The sequence below is a fragment of the Zingiber officinale genome, chromosome 6B, assembly GCF_018446385.1.
Source record: "Zingiber officinale cultivar Zhangliang chromosome 6B, Zo_v1.1, whole genome shotgun sequence".
Classification (NCBI taxonomy): Eukaryota; Viridiplantae; Streptophyta; class Magnoliopsida; order Zingiberales; family Zingiberaceae; genus Zingiber; species Zingiber officinale.
In genome coordinates this window covers 80,964,380-80,982,682 of record NC_055996.1, presented here as the reverse complement: position 1 = coordinate 80,982,682, position 18,303 = coordinate 80,964,380, and the positions used below count along the sequence as shown (strand labels likewise).

Here is an 18,303-nt window from a genome sequence, read left to right as displayed (position 1 = left end):
AGATATCTGATGTAGATGTTCTTATGCTACAAAATTTATCCTCACATAGAGGCATTGCTTTATTTTAGCTTGTGAGTATATTATTTAAGCTTTTATCTAATGTGTAAGTATATCAAGATGATCTAATAATTAGTATATAAGATGTTGTTATCATGAAATTGTATCTCTTTTATATTAATACTAAAATTAATAGATACACTGAGGACGAATATATTCATTTTTTATTATCATATTATAATATGAGCGGCACGCATCGTACTGAATGAGAGGCGCACACGTGTGTATATACATATATTTTACAGTCTGATATTGACACGAGTAATAACGTCGGTTAACAACTGATGCCAAACTCTGGTTTCCCCTTCGCACGCGTGAACTGCCCCTCCCCGCCCATGCGACCGCGTGCTGTACCCTCAGTGTCCGCGTCGCGCAACCACCACCGCCAGATCCGACCGGCATCCAACCGTTCTCCAATCCGCCAGATCCGGACAACGGCGGCCGTCTTCTCTATCCACCCGGCCGCGAGATCGCGCAGGAATCGGGCAGCACGTCCTCATCCGCCTTCCTCCCCCTGTTTCATCTCCGCCTGGGAGGCTTCCACGAGTTTCTTTTTTTTCAGCCGCCCGCTAGATCCCTCTCTCCCTCCGGGTATCCTTCGTCTATGGAGCCTGATCGAAACTGAGCAGCACCTGCGAGTGCCCCTCCGCGTCGCCACTCAGTGTCGAATGGTCAAGCAGTTTGACGCGAGCGAGCAGAGCCGACCTGGTTCTCCTCGCGCGAACTGTAAGACCGCCGCCTGCCCCTTTTCTGTCGAGAGCCGCCAATTAGTTTCTCTAGCAGTGACGAACGGGGGCAGCAAGATCTGCAAGCAGTGCTTGCCGCTGCGAGGGTAGAAGGCAGAAAGATGAGATTTTGTCTTCGTATTTGAGTTTAAACGCCTCCATCCATCGACAGTGCATGAAGAAGAGTATGGGGATCGATTTAGTGGCTGCCCGTTTTCCCCCTTTCTATTATTTTTCCTTTTCCTTTTGTCGATTGTTGCTGCCGTGGGCTAATTTTTATTGTTGGATGTCAAATTGATGCAGATTTCCTCATTATCACGTGAAATCTTCGGGGAGATGGAAATGGAGCTGTAACCGTGGTGTTACATCCTTGAGAATTTAAGTGCCTAGATTCAGGTGTGATCTTGTATTTACTATTTCCATTTGTTTCCTTTTATTCCTGACTGAAGCAGCGAAGAAACCACCCACCCCAAATCTCATCTTCGGTTTCATTTCTCTTGCAGTGGAGAAGGTGGGAGGGTCTGATATTTCCTGCTGCGAGGCTTCAGGCCATGGGATCTGAAGCTCTCGTGGAAGAGTGAGGCTAAAGGTCCGAGCTTGTCTTGTTGAGAAGTGATGGACTTGAATCAAGGATGTCCATTCTGGGAGCCACAACCTTGGGCTCCAATCACGCTGGAAACGCCTGTGCCCAGCAAGTTGGAGATGAGCTGGTTTGACATTTGGGATGGGAACAACAGTGGTGGCAGCAACATCAGCCATAGCTCTTTTCTGGGATCGAGTTCCTCTATTGCAACGGGTTATGTTGACCAATTCCAGGATTCAAGTGCTCCGGCCACTGCATTGGGTTATTCCAGTCAGGTTTATATTCCCCAAGCCAGTAGTTACAGAATTAGGCCTGCAATGGCGACCACCGGTGATCCTTCTGTTGGATGGCACCAGACACCTCACACAAACCTGATGGCCTTTGCAGACGCAGCAGCCATCTCTAACAATTCACCATTTTTCTCGTCATTCATTCATTCAGGCAACAACCCTGGAGTTTCTGCTACTCCTAACACATTGTCGCCTGATAAAGATTTTTTCCTGAAACTGGACCATCATAACTGTAAGTAATTCTTACCCCTGATGATGATCCATTTTTTCATTGTTTAAATTCGATTTATTTTGTAGATGGATTGGCTAACAGTTCGACACCCAATACTAATTCATTGATGGGAAAAACAATAAGCATGGGTGGAGCAGACGTGACACCATATCCATGTACACCAGTATGTTTGGAGAAAGATAAATTTGTGCAAGATTATTCACTTTGCCAATTCATCGACCTGTTAAATGATAGTTCAAATGCACAAGATAAATGGGACAGTACATGCATGTCACAAGCTCCAGTTCCAAAGCAAGTGGAGTTTGGCATTTCAGAGTTTGTATCACCACCTCCTTCATTACCAGTTATACCAAATTCAGGAATGGAAATGCCGCCTGAGCTACTACTCTCTCTTCAACAATCAACAGCAGTTGAGGCTGTTGTTATACCTGAAGAAGTTCATGACCAAAGACAGAACCAAATGACACAAGGAAAGCTGCAAAACAGTGATTTTGACCTGAACAAGATGCCACAACAGAAGCCTAAAATTAAAAAGCACAGACCTAAGGTCATTCAACAAGGCAAACCAGCTAGAACGTCAAAACCAGCCACTCCCATTGCCAAAACTCCCTCTCAAAAGCGTAAATACGTAAGAAGGAAAAACGTCCAAGCTTCTTCAGAGATCCTATGCGACAAACAAATTGAAACTACTCTACCACACTGTAATGCTGATTTAGGTTCTTCAAATGATATAGGAAGCAACTCATCTCATAAGAGGAACCATGTGGGGAGTGATGATAACACTTTATTTAATTCAATCAGTAATCCATGTGGAGCAACTGATCCACAGTATATCTGCGGGACTAGGTCAGTTAGAAGAAGGTTGTTCTTTGAATCAGATAGAAATGCAGTTGAATTATCAAAAGTGATGTCTGCATACAATCTGGAATCTCAAGATCAAGAGACATGCCCTTCAGGTAACATTACTAACAGGAATGCAGCAGTAAATATGCTTCATACTGGGTCTCTGGAGGTGATGGACAACTTAGCACCAGTGATTCCTTTTAGCCTCAACAGCTTTATAGATGAGCTGCCAAATAATCAAATGAGTTTCACAGAGAAAACTGTAACGACACATCCTCAAGCAGGTAGAGATGGAACAATTACAATTGATCAAGTTCACAATAGGTGTACAACGCTATCAGAGAATCCACCTACACCTCAGCTTGCTAGAAGGGAAAATTTGAAAATATTAGCTAGGAAAAAGTTCATTAGCAACACTCCAAACTTTGATTCACAGAAGACATCCAATTTGCTTCAGAAGAAGAAAAGAACTGACCATGTGTTTGAGGAATATGCATGTGCCAATGTTGGTGAGAAACTTGTTGAATATAAGGATGCAAGTCACAATGAAGCAAACTTATCTCAGGGATTTGATAAGCAGAGAGGAGAGACTGAGAACAAACTCAAATCATGTATCGCTTCTTCCTTGACACGTATGGTTTTGGATGCATCTATGAATATTTCTGTGGCTGATGTGAGAAATTTAGTGAACCTCAAAAACCAGCTAGATGCTGAAGCTATTTTGTCTCTTTATCAAACTGAAGGCAACACAGAAACAAGATCAGATCTGAATTTTAGACCCGATTGTGTAACTTCTGCATTTTCTGTGGCAGAGCATAACAATATGATGCGACCTGGTAAAGGGCATGGAAGATTGAATACTTTCGCACAAAACAAATTGTCAACCCCACCAGACATATTTGGAGCTAAGGAGAGATGTAGTGACAATCATGAGAACCAAGTTGAGATTAAAAGAAAACGACCCAGGAAGAATAAAAATGCTCAAAATGGAACTCACATGACAGATACAAATTATGTGGATTTGCAAGGCCAAAAGGTGACTTGTAGAAAGATGATACCTTTTGAGTGTTGCTCAGGTCAAAAGACTATGGAGTTACCTATGTTTTCTACAAGGGATTTCAGAAAGCAGGGTTGCAATCCTGTGAGTATAGATATTTTAAGTTCAGATGTGATGGTACCGTATACAAATTTGTTGGATGATGTCACTTGTAGTTTGAGAGCTCTTAGGATTTATGAATCTGATCCAACTAAAATGCAAAATGCTATTGTTCCTTATGTTGGAGATGGTGTTATTGTTCCATATGAGGGCCCATTTGATCTCACCAAGAAACGACGCCCTCGACCCAAGGTTGATCTAGATCTTGAGACAAATAGGGTCTGGAATCTTTTAATGGGGAAGGAAGCGGGTAACAATGATCAGGGAACAGATGTTGAAAAAGAAAAATGGTGGGAAGAAGAAAGGCAAGTTTTTCGCGGGCGTGTAGATTCATTCATTGCGCGAATGCATCTTGTCCAAGGTAACTTTCTTTCAGTTTGACTATTCAATGCTGCTGGGCTGTTAATATTTTTTTCCCTTTTACTTCAATGGTGTATTTGTGCAAATAGACACCAGTTTGAATGGTTTCAGTTCAGTGGCCATTTTTTCTCCCAGTTTCCACTAATGCCTGTCCACTCGGTATAGTGGTTGTTTTTGGCGTACTGATGATACATGGCACAGGCATCATGCAAAATTACAAAGATAATATAAATAAATTGTGCAGCACCGTGACAGACAATTTGTTGGATTTTATTAAACAATGAAATTATCTGGATTTTTAGTGTTCCTCACGACTGAGCATAATAGTGAAATTTCTATATATGTTTTGAAGTTGTCCAACTCCTAAACAATAAACTTGGCAATTTGAATAAAAAAAACAGTAATATGTTTTTCTTATATGTACTACTAAGTACTAATTCAGAAATTTTCTTAAAGTAACTAGGATATGCTATAAGTATTGTCTATTTTTTTTAAGACATGCAAGCAATTTTCTGAATTAATGGAATTTTTTGGCGAAGACTTTGCCTTCTGTTCTCATTTTTTGGGTCTTACAGCTCAGATCCACATTATAAATATGCCTATTAATATATGAAAATGAAAGGGAGAGATTGTGCAGAACAGATCATGTGGTCAATAAGTTGTACTCCTTATTTGTCATCTACGTACCATATCAAACAGTCAACAAAATGAACTTTATATCTATCACATTTGTACCATATCAAACAGTCAATAATTTCAAGTGTTATCTTTATCTAATCATATTTGAATAAAAAAAATAGACATGACTCCTTCAGTGCTTCATGTTCTATGAATATTACTTCTCTATTCTTTCTTTTTGTAGGAGATAGGCGTTTCACTAAGTGGAAAGGTTCAGTGGTGGACTCAGTAGTTGGTGTTTTTCTTACCCAAAATGTTTCAGATCATCTTTCAAGGTAAAACATAATAGAATAATTTCATTCTGGGATTTTGTACCCAATACTTTACCTATTTTTACAAAATACCCCCAATTTTTTTTTTGAAGATATTAGTTTAATCCCTTCACTTTCTAGATCTGTTTTGGTTTGTGACCCAACCCATATTCTGTTAGGACTACTAACATTGTCATCATGTGGTAGCTACATATGGCTATAAATCTTAATTACAAAATAATTTTCTATTTTTTGTTCTAATTTGCCCCCAAGTTCAACTTTTTCATGATGTGGCTACAACATGGACCCAATACTATAGCACCTTTGATCATTGGTGAACCTAACAATAAATTTGTCTTGCTAACCAAACCAAGAGGAATCTTTATGGCTAACCAACATTACGTGTTTTGCCAAAACCAACTGAAGTAGGGCAGAGTGAATTTCCAAGAAAATTTGTAGAGTGGATGAGAAATCTAAACACACATGAAATTTGGAAAATGAAATCTTTTTTCTCCTATCTCAACTTCATGCAGTTTGATGATCATATTAATCATCACAGCTCTGCTTTCATGGCACTTGCTGCAAGATTCCCTCTAAAGTCAAGGTGCAAAAATTCAGAATTCATTGAACAAGATACATGTGCCAAGCAGGAAGATGGCAGCATACCGTGTCTTGATGGCATTAGCAAATTGCACGGACAGACAGTGGATAGACAGTTGCATGTCACAAGACCTTTGGTTGCTGGTGGGAATAAAACTAAATATAATAATGGGTTATTTTCTATTAATAATACTACTTGCACAATATATGACTGTTCAAAACTTAATTATACAGGCACAAAAGAAAATGTAATGGGTACCAGTCATGAATCACCAGATAGAGAGTCAGGCCCCTCAGAAACACAGATAGGAGGGTGTGCATGTGTAGCAGAGCCTGAAGACAGATGGTCAATGGAAGATGTTGGTTCCTCCCAAGACTCTGTTGTTTCATCTCAAGACTCTTCAGAAAATGCAGTTCAGATAATTGATCACATTAGGATAAGTTCCTTGCCAAACATTAGAGCAGAAGATTTAACGGTGCAAAATTTGTGTCATGGTATTGACAAGTCAACTTCATTTACTGGGCTTTTAAACTATGTCTTGGATGTATCAGACAATCTCAGAAAAAAGAATCCACCCATTTTAACACCTATCATCAATTCTCAAGATCATAAGCATGTTGAGACAAATTTATCTGCCACACTTCCATTGCCACAACTATTTGATGGTTCTTCAAGTTCAGGATTAACAGCCATGGAGCATCTCAATGCACATACTAAGAGAAGCATGTCTCATCCTGATTCAAATCTGTCAGAAATAAAAAAGGCAAACACAACTGAGAAATTAAGTTCATCCCATGGAGTGATACATCCACAGCATTTAGTAGACAATATTTCTGGAGTGATACATCCACAGAATTCTGAAGCTGTTCCTGGGACTCAAACTGCCATTGGTTTATTTTCAGATGCATGTGAAAATTCTCTAAAACCTCTCTCTAGCGCAGAAGCAGAATCTTGCCTTAGAAAGCCATATTACTATCCTAGCTGCCTTGGAACTGAACTAAATGAAGCCTTGCTAGGTCAATCCATTTACCAGGGATGCTCTCTTATATCAGAAAATTGTTTGATCAAACTCCAACAAGAGGATAGAATTTGTGAAACTCGGAGCACCAAAAAGGCCACTGAATTTGACCTACAAAAGCAACATTATGATACTCAGCAAAAATCCCAAGTCTTGCATAATGACAAGGATCCATTGGAAATATCTAAGAGTCTCCAATTAGACTTGAAAAATGATGATGCTCTCATTTCAAATAGGGTATCGGCTGAAACACCAAAAAATAAAGCTAAAGCGAACAAGTTGAAGATTGATAATGAAAGAAAGAAGGTCTATGACTGGGAAAGTTTGCGGAAAGAGGTATGTTATGATGGCATTGAGAAGGAGAGAGACCTGGATAGCATGGATTCCGTTGACTGGGAAGCAATAAGGTCTGCTGATGTAAGTGAAATTTCAGCAGCCATTAGAGAGAGGGGAATGAACAACATGCTGGCAGATAGGATAAAGGTATGCTAGACAAAATAACTTGTAAAATGTTTCTTATTTACCACTAGGTATAACATGATTATTTATTATGCTTTGGTTGGTATACAGGATTTCCTAAATAGACTGGTCAGGGATCACGGAAGCATTGACCTAGAGTGGTTAAGGCAAGTTGAACCAGACAAAACCAAGTAAGAATATAGAAATGCTTATGATAATTCTTGTTCTAACTTCTAACATACTATCTGAAACATGTTAATAATTTGTCAGTTTCATAGACAGTAGATTCATTTATTTCATAATGCTTTAGCTGTGATTTTGATATTTTTCAGTATCCAGATGAATATTAGTGAAGGATAAGACAAATTACAGACCTACAATGATTTATCTTCATCTTAACTTTTATCCATGAGTATTGCTATCATGGTTTGAAGACTCGTACCATGTGGGTGAAACAATCGAAATGTATCGTTCTAGTAAATCACCGAAACTCATACTAGTTAGCACCAAGGTTCAAAATGTCTAACCGTGCCATAGTTTTGATGTTTGACTGGAACCAATATCATGTCAATGCTCTGATGCATAGTGTCGGTGATAGGTTAGATGTTAAAGGAGGAAGGAGACGAAGCGAAGGAATGAGACATTGTCTTTGCTGAGTGGTATTGAGTTTCGATGATTTACTGGAATGATATGTTTCAACTATTTCGTCTAGCATGGTACAAGATTTAAAGCATGCTCGGCACATACAATGTCTCCTTCCTATGCTTCATTCCCTTCCTTTTTCAATTCCAATTTATTAACGATAGCATGCATCAAAACATCGGCATGATACTGAATCATTCTAGTCAAAGATTAAAACTTTGGCACAACTCAAGATTTTGAACCTTGATTGCTATTTTAGCCTAAATTTTGAAAATGGTTGAGTGACAAGACTATGTCTGGATGAAGTCATGTATTAAGCTAAGACACCAGTCTGCTATAATCAATGGCCTGGAAGTTAAAATTTGTAGTATTATCAGGAAAATTTCTTTATATATATGAATCAAGAATAATTGGTAAATGGAATTATGCCTGTTACTCCACAACCTTGTTAATCTTGTTAGGATAATGCATTATTTTACACTTCAAATATTGTTTTGTAACCTTTTGCTATTGTCAGGGACTACCTCCTAAGCATACGAGGATTAGGACTCAAGAGCGTTGAGTGTGTGCGGCTTTTGACACTTCATCATCTAGCTTTTCCTGTAAGTTTTCCACTTTGTTCTGCTCAACAGTGTTTAGTAGACACATGCTTGCTTAAGCTCTCAATTTTCATAGGTTGATACAAATGTTGGTCGTATAGCTGTCAGATTGGGATGGGTACCACTACAACCTTTGCCTGAGTCCCTCCAGTTGCATCTGCTAGAGCTGTATGTTAGTTTATTTTAGAGTTATCCAACTTACCAAGATAATTTTAAACTTTTTTCCCTTTTTCTTTTAAAAGCTACCCTATGTTAGACACCGTTCAAAAGTACCTTTGGCCGCGACTCTGTAAGCTGGACCAGCGGACTCTGTAAGTTCATATCCTCATTCCAAACAAAGTAATTTCACTAGAAACTATCAAACAAATTATATTCTGGAATTTTACAAGCTCCATTTGCCATTTTTGCATCAGTAGATGTCCCAAATTCATTGTTAAAGCTTCTTATCACTTATGATTGATTGTTTACTCAGTAAAACCTGTGTACTTGACTGTGCAGATATGAGTTACATTACCAAATGATTACTTTTGGAAAGGTAATACTTATGAACTAGTTTGGAGAGACAACATATTATTTGTTATTTAGATTTATTATTTCAGATGCATGTACTAATAGAACAAGTTTTATGCAGGTTTTTTGCACGAAAAGTAAGCCGAACTGCAATGCATGCCCGATGAGAGGAGAATGCAAACACTTTGCAAGTGCATTTGCCAGGTTTGCTTATGGAATAACATCTACTTCTTGACATTGTAGTACAAGAAGACCTATAAGATGTATATATTTAACTAAAAAGGGTACACACAATAAAGAAACTAGCATATTACAGTATTTCACCCATAAGATGTATTTTTAGTATACTATCCTAGGCTCCTATCCATGTGGGAATGAAATGAAATATAATTGCAAAGCCGATTCTAAATAGCTGTGACAAACATGACTTAATGAAGATGACCGTTGTTCTTTCTATTGAGCAAATTCTGTAGGGATGGACGCAATCACATATAAGCTTTGAGCTTCAAGCCAAAAGTAGTTACTGAAAAAATTCAAGAAGAGGGTGTGTGCACATAATTGTAATCCTATATACAATAGTCTTGGATGTTTTTTTCCCCAAGTGACAACATTTCTTCTGGTCAACATGCAAGAAGAAAGTTGTTTGTGGAGGTAGTAGAGTTATTAGGGTACAATTAGTGGGTTTTAGTTTTATGGTTTTGTCATGGATCTTATATATACTATGTAAAGGGTACACTCTTAGAAAAGAGTTTCAATATCATTAGATGTTTGTTCAATATAATATTTTCTTCACACAATTTGCTATAGTATCAAAGTATCAGTTTCTTCTAAATTATTTTTTAGGAGGAGGTTGCTGTCCAAGGACAATTTCGGCAGCCTCCCCTCATTTTATTTGTCTTTCCTTTCCTCTAATTAATGTTGATATTCTCTACTTCTTCCTCTTTCTCCCTCTTTATCATTTGCTCACAATGATGGTGGATGCTTGCCCCCACGGGTTAGCACAATATGGGCGATTACTCTAATAGGTCTTGGAGTCAATTCTCAATGGGTGCAAAATGCTCCATTGGGTGCCTGCATGCAAAGGGCCATTGTGCTAGGTCAAAATGCCCTTGTGATTTATCTTCCTGTATCTAGTCGAGAGCCGGCGATACTAGGCCGTCAAGCATGAGCGTTATCACCTTTTTCTCCAACGATGGTAGATGCTTTCACCTTGGGAGAAGCTCTACAAGAGTAGCCTCCGGCCTCCACTTCTACTTTGATAATGAGAGGGTTGATTTACTGATACGTGTCTTGTAGGTCACCAAGGTGCATTGGTCCATGAGTGGTCATCCAATCAAGCATATTCTCTGTCTCAAGAATTTTTCCGAAGCGAGCCTCCCTCCTGATCTTCTCCTCTAGTTGATAGCTTACATTTGTTCTTGATGGGAGACTGCTACTGCAACATCTTCTTGAATTACCTCCCTTCTAGAACAAATTTGCTCATGAATGATGTGCTCCTCTGCCTTTCTATCATTCAGGAACTTGTGACTTTAGATAAGTATATTAATAGATACTTAGAGAAGAGTATAAATGGCACAAAGATAACTTTGTCACCCTCAAAGGCGCTGACGTAGTAGCTCACGTGAAGGTTGCAGATGCTGGATGGATCATCTCTTCAATCTTGAAGCCCTGGTCTCTACCAAACTCGTTTAATGTTTCTATAGGTCTGCAACATCTACAGAAAATCTAATCGTCTCCCTAGTCTCTATTAGCTGTTCATCAACTGATCTCGTACTCAAATATAGTTTTCCCTTTGAGTGTACAACAACCTCTGGTGACCTCATTCCCGTGTGTATTTCATCTATTATCCTGTTTGTTGTGCCTTTGGTTTTGGTGTTTGCTGATCGTTGTTACTATGTACACATTCTTCCTATATTCCCTTCCAACTTGTCTCTTTGTCTTCTGACCAAATCTGCCAGCTTCTTCATTCATATCCCTTTGCTTTTGCAAATCTTCTTTACAGTTTCTATTATCTCCTGCCTATCTCTTCTCCCATTTCCTGCTTATTTTACTGCTTCTTCCTTGACTTCTTCATATCCCTCCAAATCTGCTTGCCTTCTTTATTCTTAACTGCTATGTTGGTGTGCCATTGTATGCTAAGCATTGACCTTGGGGCGTTCATGTCCTCTTTCTTAGGTTATGCTTCGTAAGACTGAAAAGTAGGTGTGGGAAAAGGTGTAAAGTATAACTTTTCCCTCTGTTTCCTTGGGAATGAAAAGTCAAGGGAAAATTTTCTGGAAGGAATCAAATCCCTCCAAATTAGCCGAAAATCACTTGGCAAAAATGGGGGGATTTTTTAACACCACTTTTCCAATGTGGTTGTCTGTGATTGGTTGACATCACTTTTCCCAAAGAGATTTTCCACCCTTTATAGGAAACATATGGAAGTGAATATTTCCATTGGGTTTCCACAGTTTGTTTTCCCAAATTATTGATGCTTTTTTTCCACCTCATTGTTTTCTCCATAACACAGCCTTAATCTTTTCATGTGTTGCAGTACATGCTGCTTTAGGGAAGCCCAATTGAGAAACTGTTCTTTGAAGGCTTTATCTCATCCTTTAAGCTTATCATTATCAGGATGTCATCATATGTTTTCCTTCTCACCTTTCATATGTTTACCATATTCTACTCCTTGCCCTATTGCAAGAGAATTGTTCCTAAAATTTCACTTGATCCTCTCTATCTTCATCCTTCCTCTTTCAGCATGTTGCTCTTAGGCCAAGATGTTGTTACCTGCATGAGTGCTTTTCTTTTTTTGTTATAGTCATGTCTTAATCATTTTAATTTCTTAGAATTTTTTAAGTTTATTGAACAAGCTAAACATACATTGTAACTTTGCTCCAACTTAAGGGAAGAATTAAAGTTATTTGAGTATATGGGTCATATATAGTGGTTTAGAATCACATTGGTGTTTTAGCTTAGGATTTCTAGGGTGAATCTATGTAGCTATGTAAGGGGTATTTCTTAATAACAAGCAATGCAGCATTTTCTTTACACAAACTTAACAAATATAATTTTCTAATTTCTATATGATATTAGAGCTCCTTTCCTAGATGGGAATTAGGAAAAATATTCCTTGATGGGGAGGTTGTTGATTCTAATGTGACAACTACCTTCCCTCATCTCCTCATCTCATCTCCCATCATCCCTGCTCTCGCTCATTCTCTTTTAGTGAGTGCTTTCTCTAGGCGCATGGTGGCTCCTTGTGTCTACCTGAGTGACCATATATGCGAGCTGATTTCGAGACGACTTCCTCATGCATTGATTCAATGACCATCGTTTGCAGTCACCTCGTTTACATATAATTTGCTAGCAGACTTCTCTACCATTCTAGACAACATTTTTCACTTAATCAACTTCTAATTGTTCTGTGATTTTAGTAACTAATTATTGCATTTCTTCAAAATTCTTCCTTTAGAACTGTCTCTTCTCCTTTCTTTGCACAAACTTCTTTTCAACAACATCATCTTCTTGCTTATTCTCAGCAGTGTCTTCTTGTTTCCAGCTTTCATCATTAGTTGTTTCTCTTACAAATTTGTTTCTTCTGTTTGCGTTGATCTATTCCTGTTCACTTCCCTTCCGCTTTGTTTTCTTCCAAACAAGCAACTCCTTATGCTATTGGTATGTGCCTCTTGGTTTCTTCTGCTTTTTCTTGCTATCTGGTCATTCTAATTGTTTTTCCTCCAATTCTTACATTCTTTTCCTTTACCTCCAATTTTGTTTCTATGTTTGCATATTATTGTATGTGCCATGTTGACCTTAAGACTCTCATCGAGTGTCTTCCTACTCCCTTTCATATGTTCACCAATTGTTGTATGTGTTGTTGCATAAAGAAGCCCACTCGAAAGATTTGTATCTTGTGGTCTTATCATGGTTTAAAATTTGATTCCGTGTGGGGCAAAACGGGCAAAATTTTCCATTCCGTTCACCGTCCGACACCGAGCTATGGCCAACAACAGCATGATGGGCCATCGCGGGATCGCGGCAACCTCTGTGACCCCACAGAGTTCGCCACAGGATCTCCGTGCCCCTGTAGAGGCTATCACGGAATTAAATTACTTAGGTTAAACTTAAAACTTTGAAGGGGAGTCTTAGTTTGCTCTCGTGTGATATGGAGATCACAGATTTAAGTCTTGGAAACAGCCTCTTAAAAAGTAAGGTAAGGTTGCATACAATATACCCTTTCCCGAGACCCGACATTGGAGCTTCATGCACCGAGCTGCCTTTTAACTTAAAACTTTAGGTTAATAATTTCAATCAACTGATAATCTAAACATGCTTAATCAAACTCTAATAAAACTATCCCATTATATATATATATATATATATATATATATATATATATATTATTTTAAAAAAAAAAATTAATTAATATATTTTATATTTAAAAAATACAAAAATTATATTGTCACGGTACGATACGGTACCGAATCCAAATCGTTCCGAAAACCATGGGTCTCACTTCATTCTTTCTTTATCAATGTGCTGATCTAAGGTGTAGGAATCATCTTTTGTATGCTCCAACTCTTTCTTAAGTTTTTTGCATCATCATGTGAGTATTATCTTATGGGTTTCATTATCGTCTTACATAGTTTGCTTGTGAGAAGTTCTTTAGTTTACATAACAAGTCAAACATAGATGGTGTCTATATTCTCTAGCATGAAAGGGGTAAGTATTAGGTATTAAAGTCATTAATGCATGTATGGTGGGATTAGTGGCATGACCACTGCACCTAATAACATGTGCATTAGGATTTTACAACATGCCACACTGTGCCAAGAATTTACTATTATCCTTGCTATGGTGTTCTTGCTAGGATAGTGTATCTTGTTGTTCCCACATTTGACAACTCGGATCCCAATAAAGGATCATCACATAACCAAGCTGTCAATATTGGACTCTCACGTTGTAAGGCAAAATGAATGTCTGAATCTGTCATTATAAGTGTACAATAATCAATGCAGATTATCAAGAACAAGATGATATAGAAAGGACAATGAAAAGTAACTTCTTATTAGGCTACGTTACTAGTATTGTGTTGTCACAGTACGATGGTTGATCTGTTAATCATTTAATTTATATGTCATGGTATCAATTTTCAATAATATCATTTCCTTCTTTCTTATTTCCTTCTCTCTTACAATTTATGCCTAGCCAGAACTTCGATTATTTTAATTAAAAACTTTAAAATCTAAACATTTGATTAAAAAATCACGCATGTAATCAGAAGAATCAATGTTAACTAAAATATTAGTTCAATAGACTAAACAAAACATAATCTGTTAATCAAGATTACTTGTCAAAATAATGTAACATAAGATACATAAGTTCTATATAGACATGTAATTGGTATACTCCTGACTGTGCTATACTATTTTACTTATCCAAAAAAAAAATGTAATTGGTAAACTCTATATACATTGGCTCAATACAATTTTCATAACTTCACTATTAATGTATTGATCCTTGTTGCAGTGCTAGATTGGCACTCCCAGGACCAGAGGACAAAAGCTTAGTGAGTTTATCTGTGCCCATTGCCTCTGAAACCAACTATGTACCGGGTTTCAGTCCAAGACCTGCATTTCAGATTGAGGGAATCAGTGACTTACAGGCCATAACTGTTCAAGAAAACTATGGACCTATCATTGAGGAACCTGCAACACCAGAAGCTGAATGTGGTCAAATAGAAGAACGGGAAATCGAGGATGCTTTTTATGACGATCCAGATGAAATTCCTACAATTAAACTAAATATTGAAGAATTCACACAGAACTTACAAAGTTATATGCAAGCAAACAACATGGAGATTCAAGATGTTGACATGTCAAAGGCACTAGTCTCTATCAACCCAGAGGTTGCTTCAATTCCCATGCCAAAGCTCAAGAATGTTAGCCGCCTACGAACAGAGCATCATGTGTAAGTATTTCATGGCTTGGTTTATCTTAAGTTATCAAAAAATAGTAATGATTTCCATATTCAAACTTGTTTTTTTTTATGAAATATGTCTATCTCAAGTGAAACAAACTTATCTAGTTGTCTTCAATACAGATATGAACTTCCAGATTCACACCCTCTTTTGGAAGGGGTAAGTTCCCTAATAGACAATATTTATCACTACTCTTCATGGTGATTTTCATCTATTATCTTACGTACACGATGTGTCACAGTTGGATGCAAGAGAGACAGATGATCCTTCTTCCTATCTATTGGCTATATGGACTCCAGGCAAGAACTCATTCTACTGATTGTAAATTTTAATCTGAAATTATCTTCATATTTTTGACATTGTTGAAAATACTTTTAGGTGAAACTGCACAATCCACAGAACCACCACAAGCATCTTGCAACTGGCACGAAACAGGTGCATTATGCAACATGGCAACATGCTTTACCTGCAGCAGTAGACGAGAAGCACAGGCGCAGATTGTTAGAGGAACAATTTTGGTAAACATTTTTACCTGTTTATCAGTTTTGGATTATTTTCAAAAGAATTATTGACAAATGCTAATCTTGTGTCTACTTGGAGAGAGAAAATAGTTTTCATTGAAGGAATGGAAAAAAGAAAAATTATTTGGAGGAAAGTTTACCGGGAAGACATTTTCTTTCATTTCCACCTGGTTTAGGTGGATAAATGATGCTGGGCTTGAACTTCTCTCCTCATTTTCTTCCCTTTTCTTCTGTTTACAATTTTCTCAACTCGTTCCTTTTCCTTTCGTTTTCATTCAAGTAAACATGAAACCAAAGAACAAGGAAAGAAGAAAATAAAATAGAATGTGTAAATTTTCAATACTGACATCAGATTGTTTCCCTCTTAAATTGTCACAAACAGATTCCATGCCGAACAGCTATGAGAGGATCTTTTCCACTCAATGGAACCTATTTCCAAGTTAACGAGGTGATAACTTATCTGATCACGGAATTGATGATTTGCATTACCCTTTAGGAATAAAACTATAATTTTAAATTACTCGTCTCTAGAAACAGGTGGCCTGTCTTTGTTTTTTTTACTACAATGTTTGCATCAATGCAGGTCTTTGCAGATCATGAGACAAGCCGGAACCCAATTGATGTACCCAGGGACTGGATATGGAATCTGCCTAGGAGGACAGTTTATTTTGGAACATCAACGCCATCTATATTTAAGGGTATGAATGCAGCATCTGTTTCATGGTTTTGAAACTTTACTAAGACACATTCTGACAATAAAATCCTATTTGGCTATGCTTTTCAGGTCTAACTACTGAAGAGATACAACTCTGCTTTTGGAGAGGTAGGCAGTGATAATTGTTAATTGTAGTATCCATTGCTTTGATAATAAATAAGTTATTTAGTGAATCCCAATTTCTGCGCAGCATACTGAAACACAATAGGACAAGCATGTACAGATAACTGAAAATGTAACTAGGACAAACATAATAATATTTTTACCATGATAATAATTACTATGCACGACTTATAGATATTAGTGAATAGACTTCTATGAATTAAAGAAACAAGTAGGAGGTAGGATCAGTTTGTTTTTTCAGAAAATATTTTTTGAAACTTCAGCATTTGGTGCAATGCAAAATCATGCTCAATAAATCTTTTCTTGCTAGCCATCCATATTATCCTCCAATGCCTTTGGCATCCGTCTCTGCCCCCTCCTTTGACACTTTGATAGCTATTGATGCCCTCTCAAGGGCTCAAGGCCAAGCTTAGTAAGGCGGACATCCCTTCTAGCGGAGCTCCAGGCACCTTTTGTGCACTTCCTCCAGCTTGAGCAGGTGCAGGTCTCCCTCAAGGTGGATCAGGTGCGAATTGAGCTTCCCGTCTGTTCGATAGTGTGTCCTTGAGGCAGAGCTTTAGTGCCCTCTCACAAGTCTGCTTGAGGCAGAGCAAGTGCTGATCAAGCTACTCCTGGCGGACTATGCGGGAATTGAGGTGAAGCTTGATTTGGTGATGTAGGCATGAATTGAGCAGGCATAGCTTAATGCTGCAGATCAGGCATGACACGAGAAGGCTAAAACTTATTGTCGGAAGAAAGGCAGCATAAGTAGCAGTATAATAGCAATGCCACTACGGCAGAGCTCATTGCAAGGAGGGTTCTTTTTCTTATATTGCAGTCCTTATCCAAGAAATGATTAATGGATGAAAGTGATTGTTCCCGTCGATTGTGTTTATACTGCTTGTTAAATTCTGAGAATGTCCAAAGATGCTACCACGACTGTCTAACGGATGCAAATATTTTGCAGGATTTGTTTGTGTGAGAGGATTCGACAGAAAAACAAGGGCACCAAGGCCTCTCTATGCAAGATTGCACATTGCAGCAAGCAAGGCACTGAAAAATGACAAACAAGATAGAACCAAACCGTCAAAGAAGACGGCAACCAAGGCCAATCAGAATGTATCCGCTTGAAACTCAGTAACTGCTGCAACAGCAGCACCTCACTAACACCAGGACTAACCATCCCTTTGGAGGTGCTGACAATGAATTATTAATTTGATGATTCAATAATCTGAAGCTCAAAATAAGCAACCCTTCTGAGAGCAGAGCTAATTGTTGTTTCTGCATTCAACTCATTCATGCCATCCATTTAACTTATGAACAAGCGGAGGACTTCTCAGCGCTGATCGTGAAATAATCTTTCAGACGAATTGTTGATTGTTTCACTAAGATGAATGTTATTCTGATTCATTTTTTTTTTCCTTTTCATTTGTAGACATGACAGTCTAGGAAACTTTGATGTAGTTGAAGTAAATTGCATTCCATAAGCTTAATTTGGTTTTACCAAGAAATGGGCAGAGATGTTCTGTGGCTTTGGAAATTAACTACTCGAGTTGTTCTAAAATGCATCTACAGGTTCTTGGTTACTCAAGGGGCTCTCTCGAGATGGCTAAGAAGAAAGAACAAGAGGATGCCGAGTTAGTCACTGATGCTTGCTCCATTGTCATCTCTACCGAGAACTAGCCATTTCTCATGTGTTTTCAATGTCCTTATAGGTATAGACATGGGATTGGGTGGAAGGAGGCAAAGGAGGAGATGAGATGCACAACAAAGTCACGGTGATTGCTATCTGATTTTTTTTTAAAATTTAAAATAAAATACAAATAACTTTAAACCTCCTTGTATTTTATAGTCAAAATCTTCAACTTCATCATCTGAAAGTTGCATTCCTTAGATTCTTTTCTCCGCTTTAGTCTAATCATCTAGTAATGCTTGGGCTTCCAATCAGTCGAGAGACAAAGTTAATCGTCATTCATCTAATATGTTGCCGCCGGCA

General features: G+C 38.1%; 1 protein-coding gene across 1 annotated transcript; it reads left to right on the top strand.

Annotated features, from left to right (window-relative positions):
- Window positions 1-364: 364 nt before the first annotated feature.
- Window positions 365-17,818, top strand: LOC121992833 (protein ROS1A-like). The gene is made up of 21 exons (XM_042547431.1): window positions 365-967; window positions 1,086-1,178; window positions 1,286-1,887; window positions 1,953-4,247; window positions 5,109-5,199; window positions 5,735-5,919; window positions 6,010-7,277; window positions 7,365-7,444; window positions 8,413-8,497; window positions 8,571-8,662; window positions 8,737-8,805; window positions 8,993-9,029; window positions 9,126-9,208; window positions 14,519-14,959; window positions 15,092-15,128; window positions 15,211-15,268; window positions 15,348-15,487; window positions 15,873-15,938; window positions 16,074-16,188; window positions 16,275-16,313; window positions 17,275-17,818. The coding sequence occupies exons 3-21, from the start codon at window positions 1,398-1,400 to the stop codon at window positions 17,436-17,438; spliced, it is 5,835 nt and encodes a 1,944-aa protein (XP_042403365.1). The 5' UTR covers window positions 365-967; window positions 1,086-1,178; window positions 1,286-1,397; the 3' UTR covers window positions 17,439-17,818.
- Window positions 17,819-18,303: the final 485 nt, after the last annotated feature.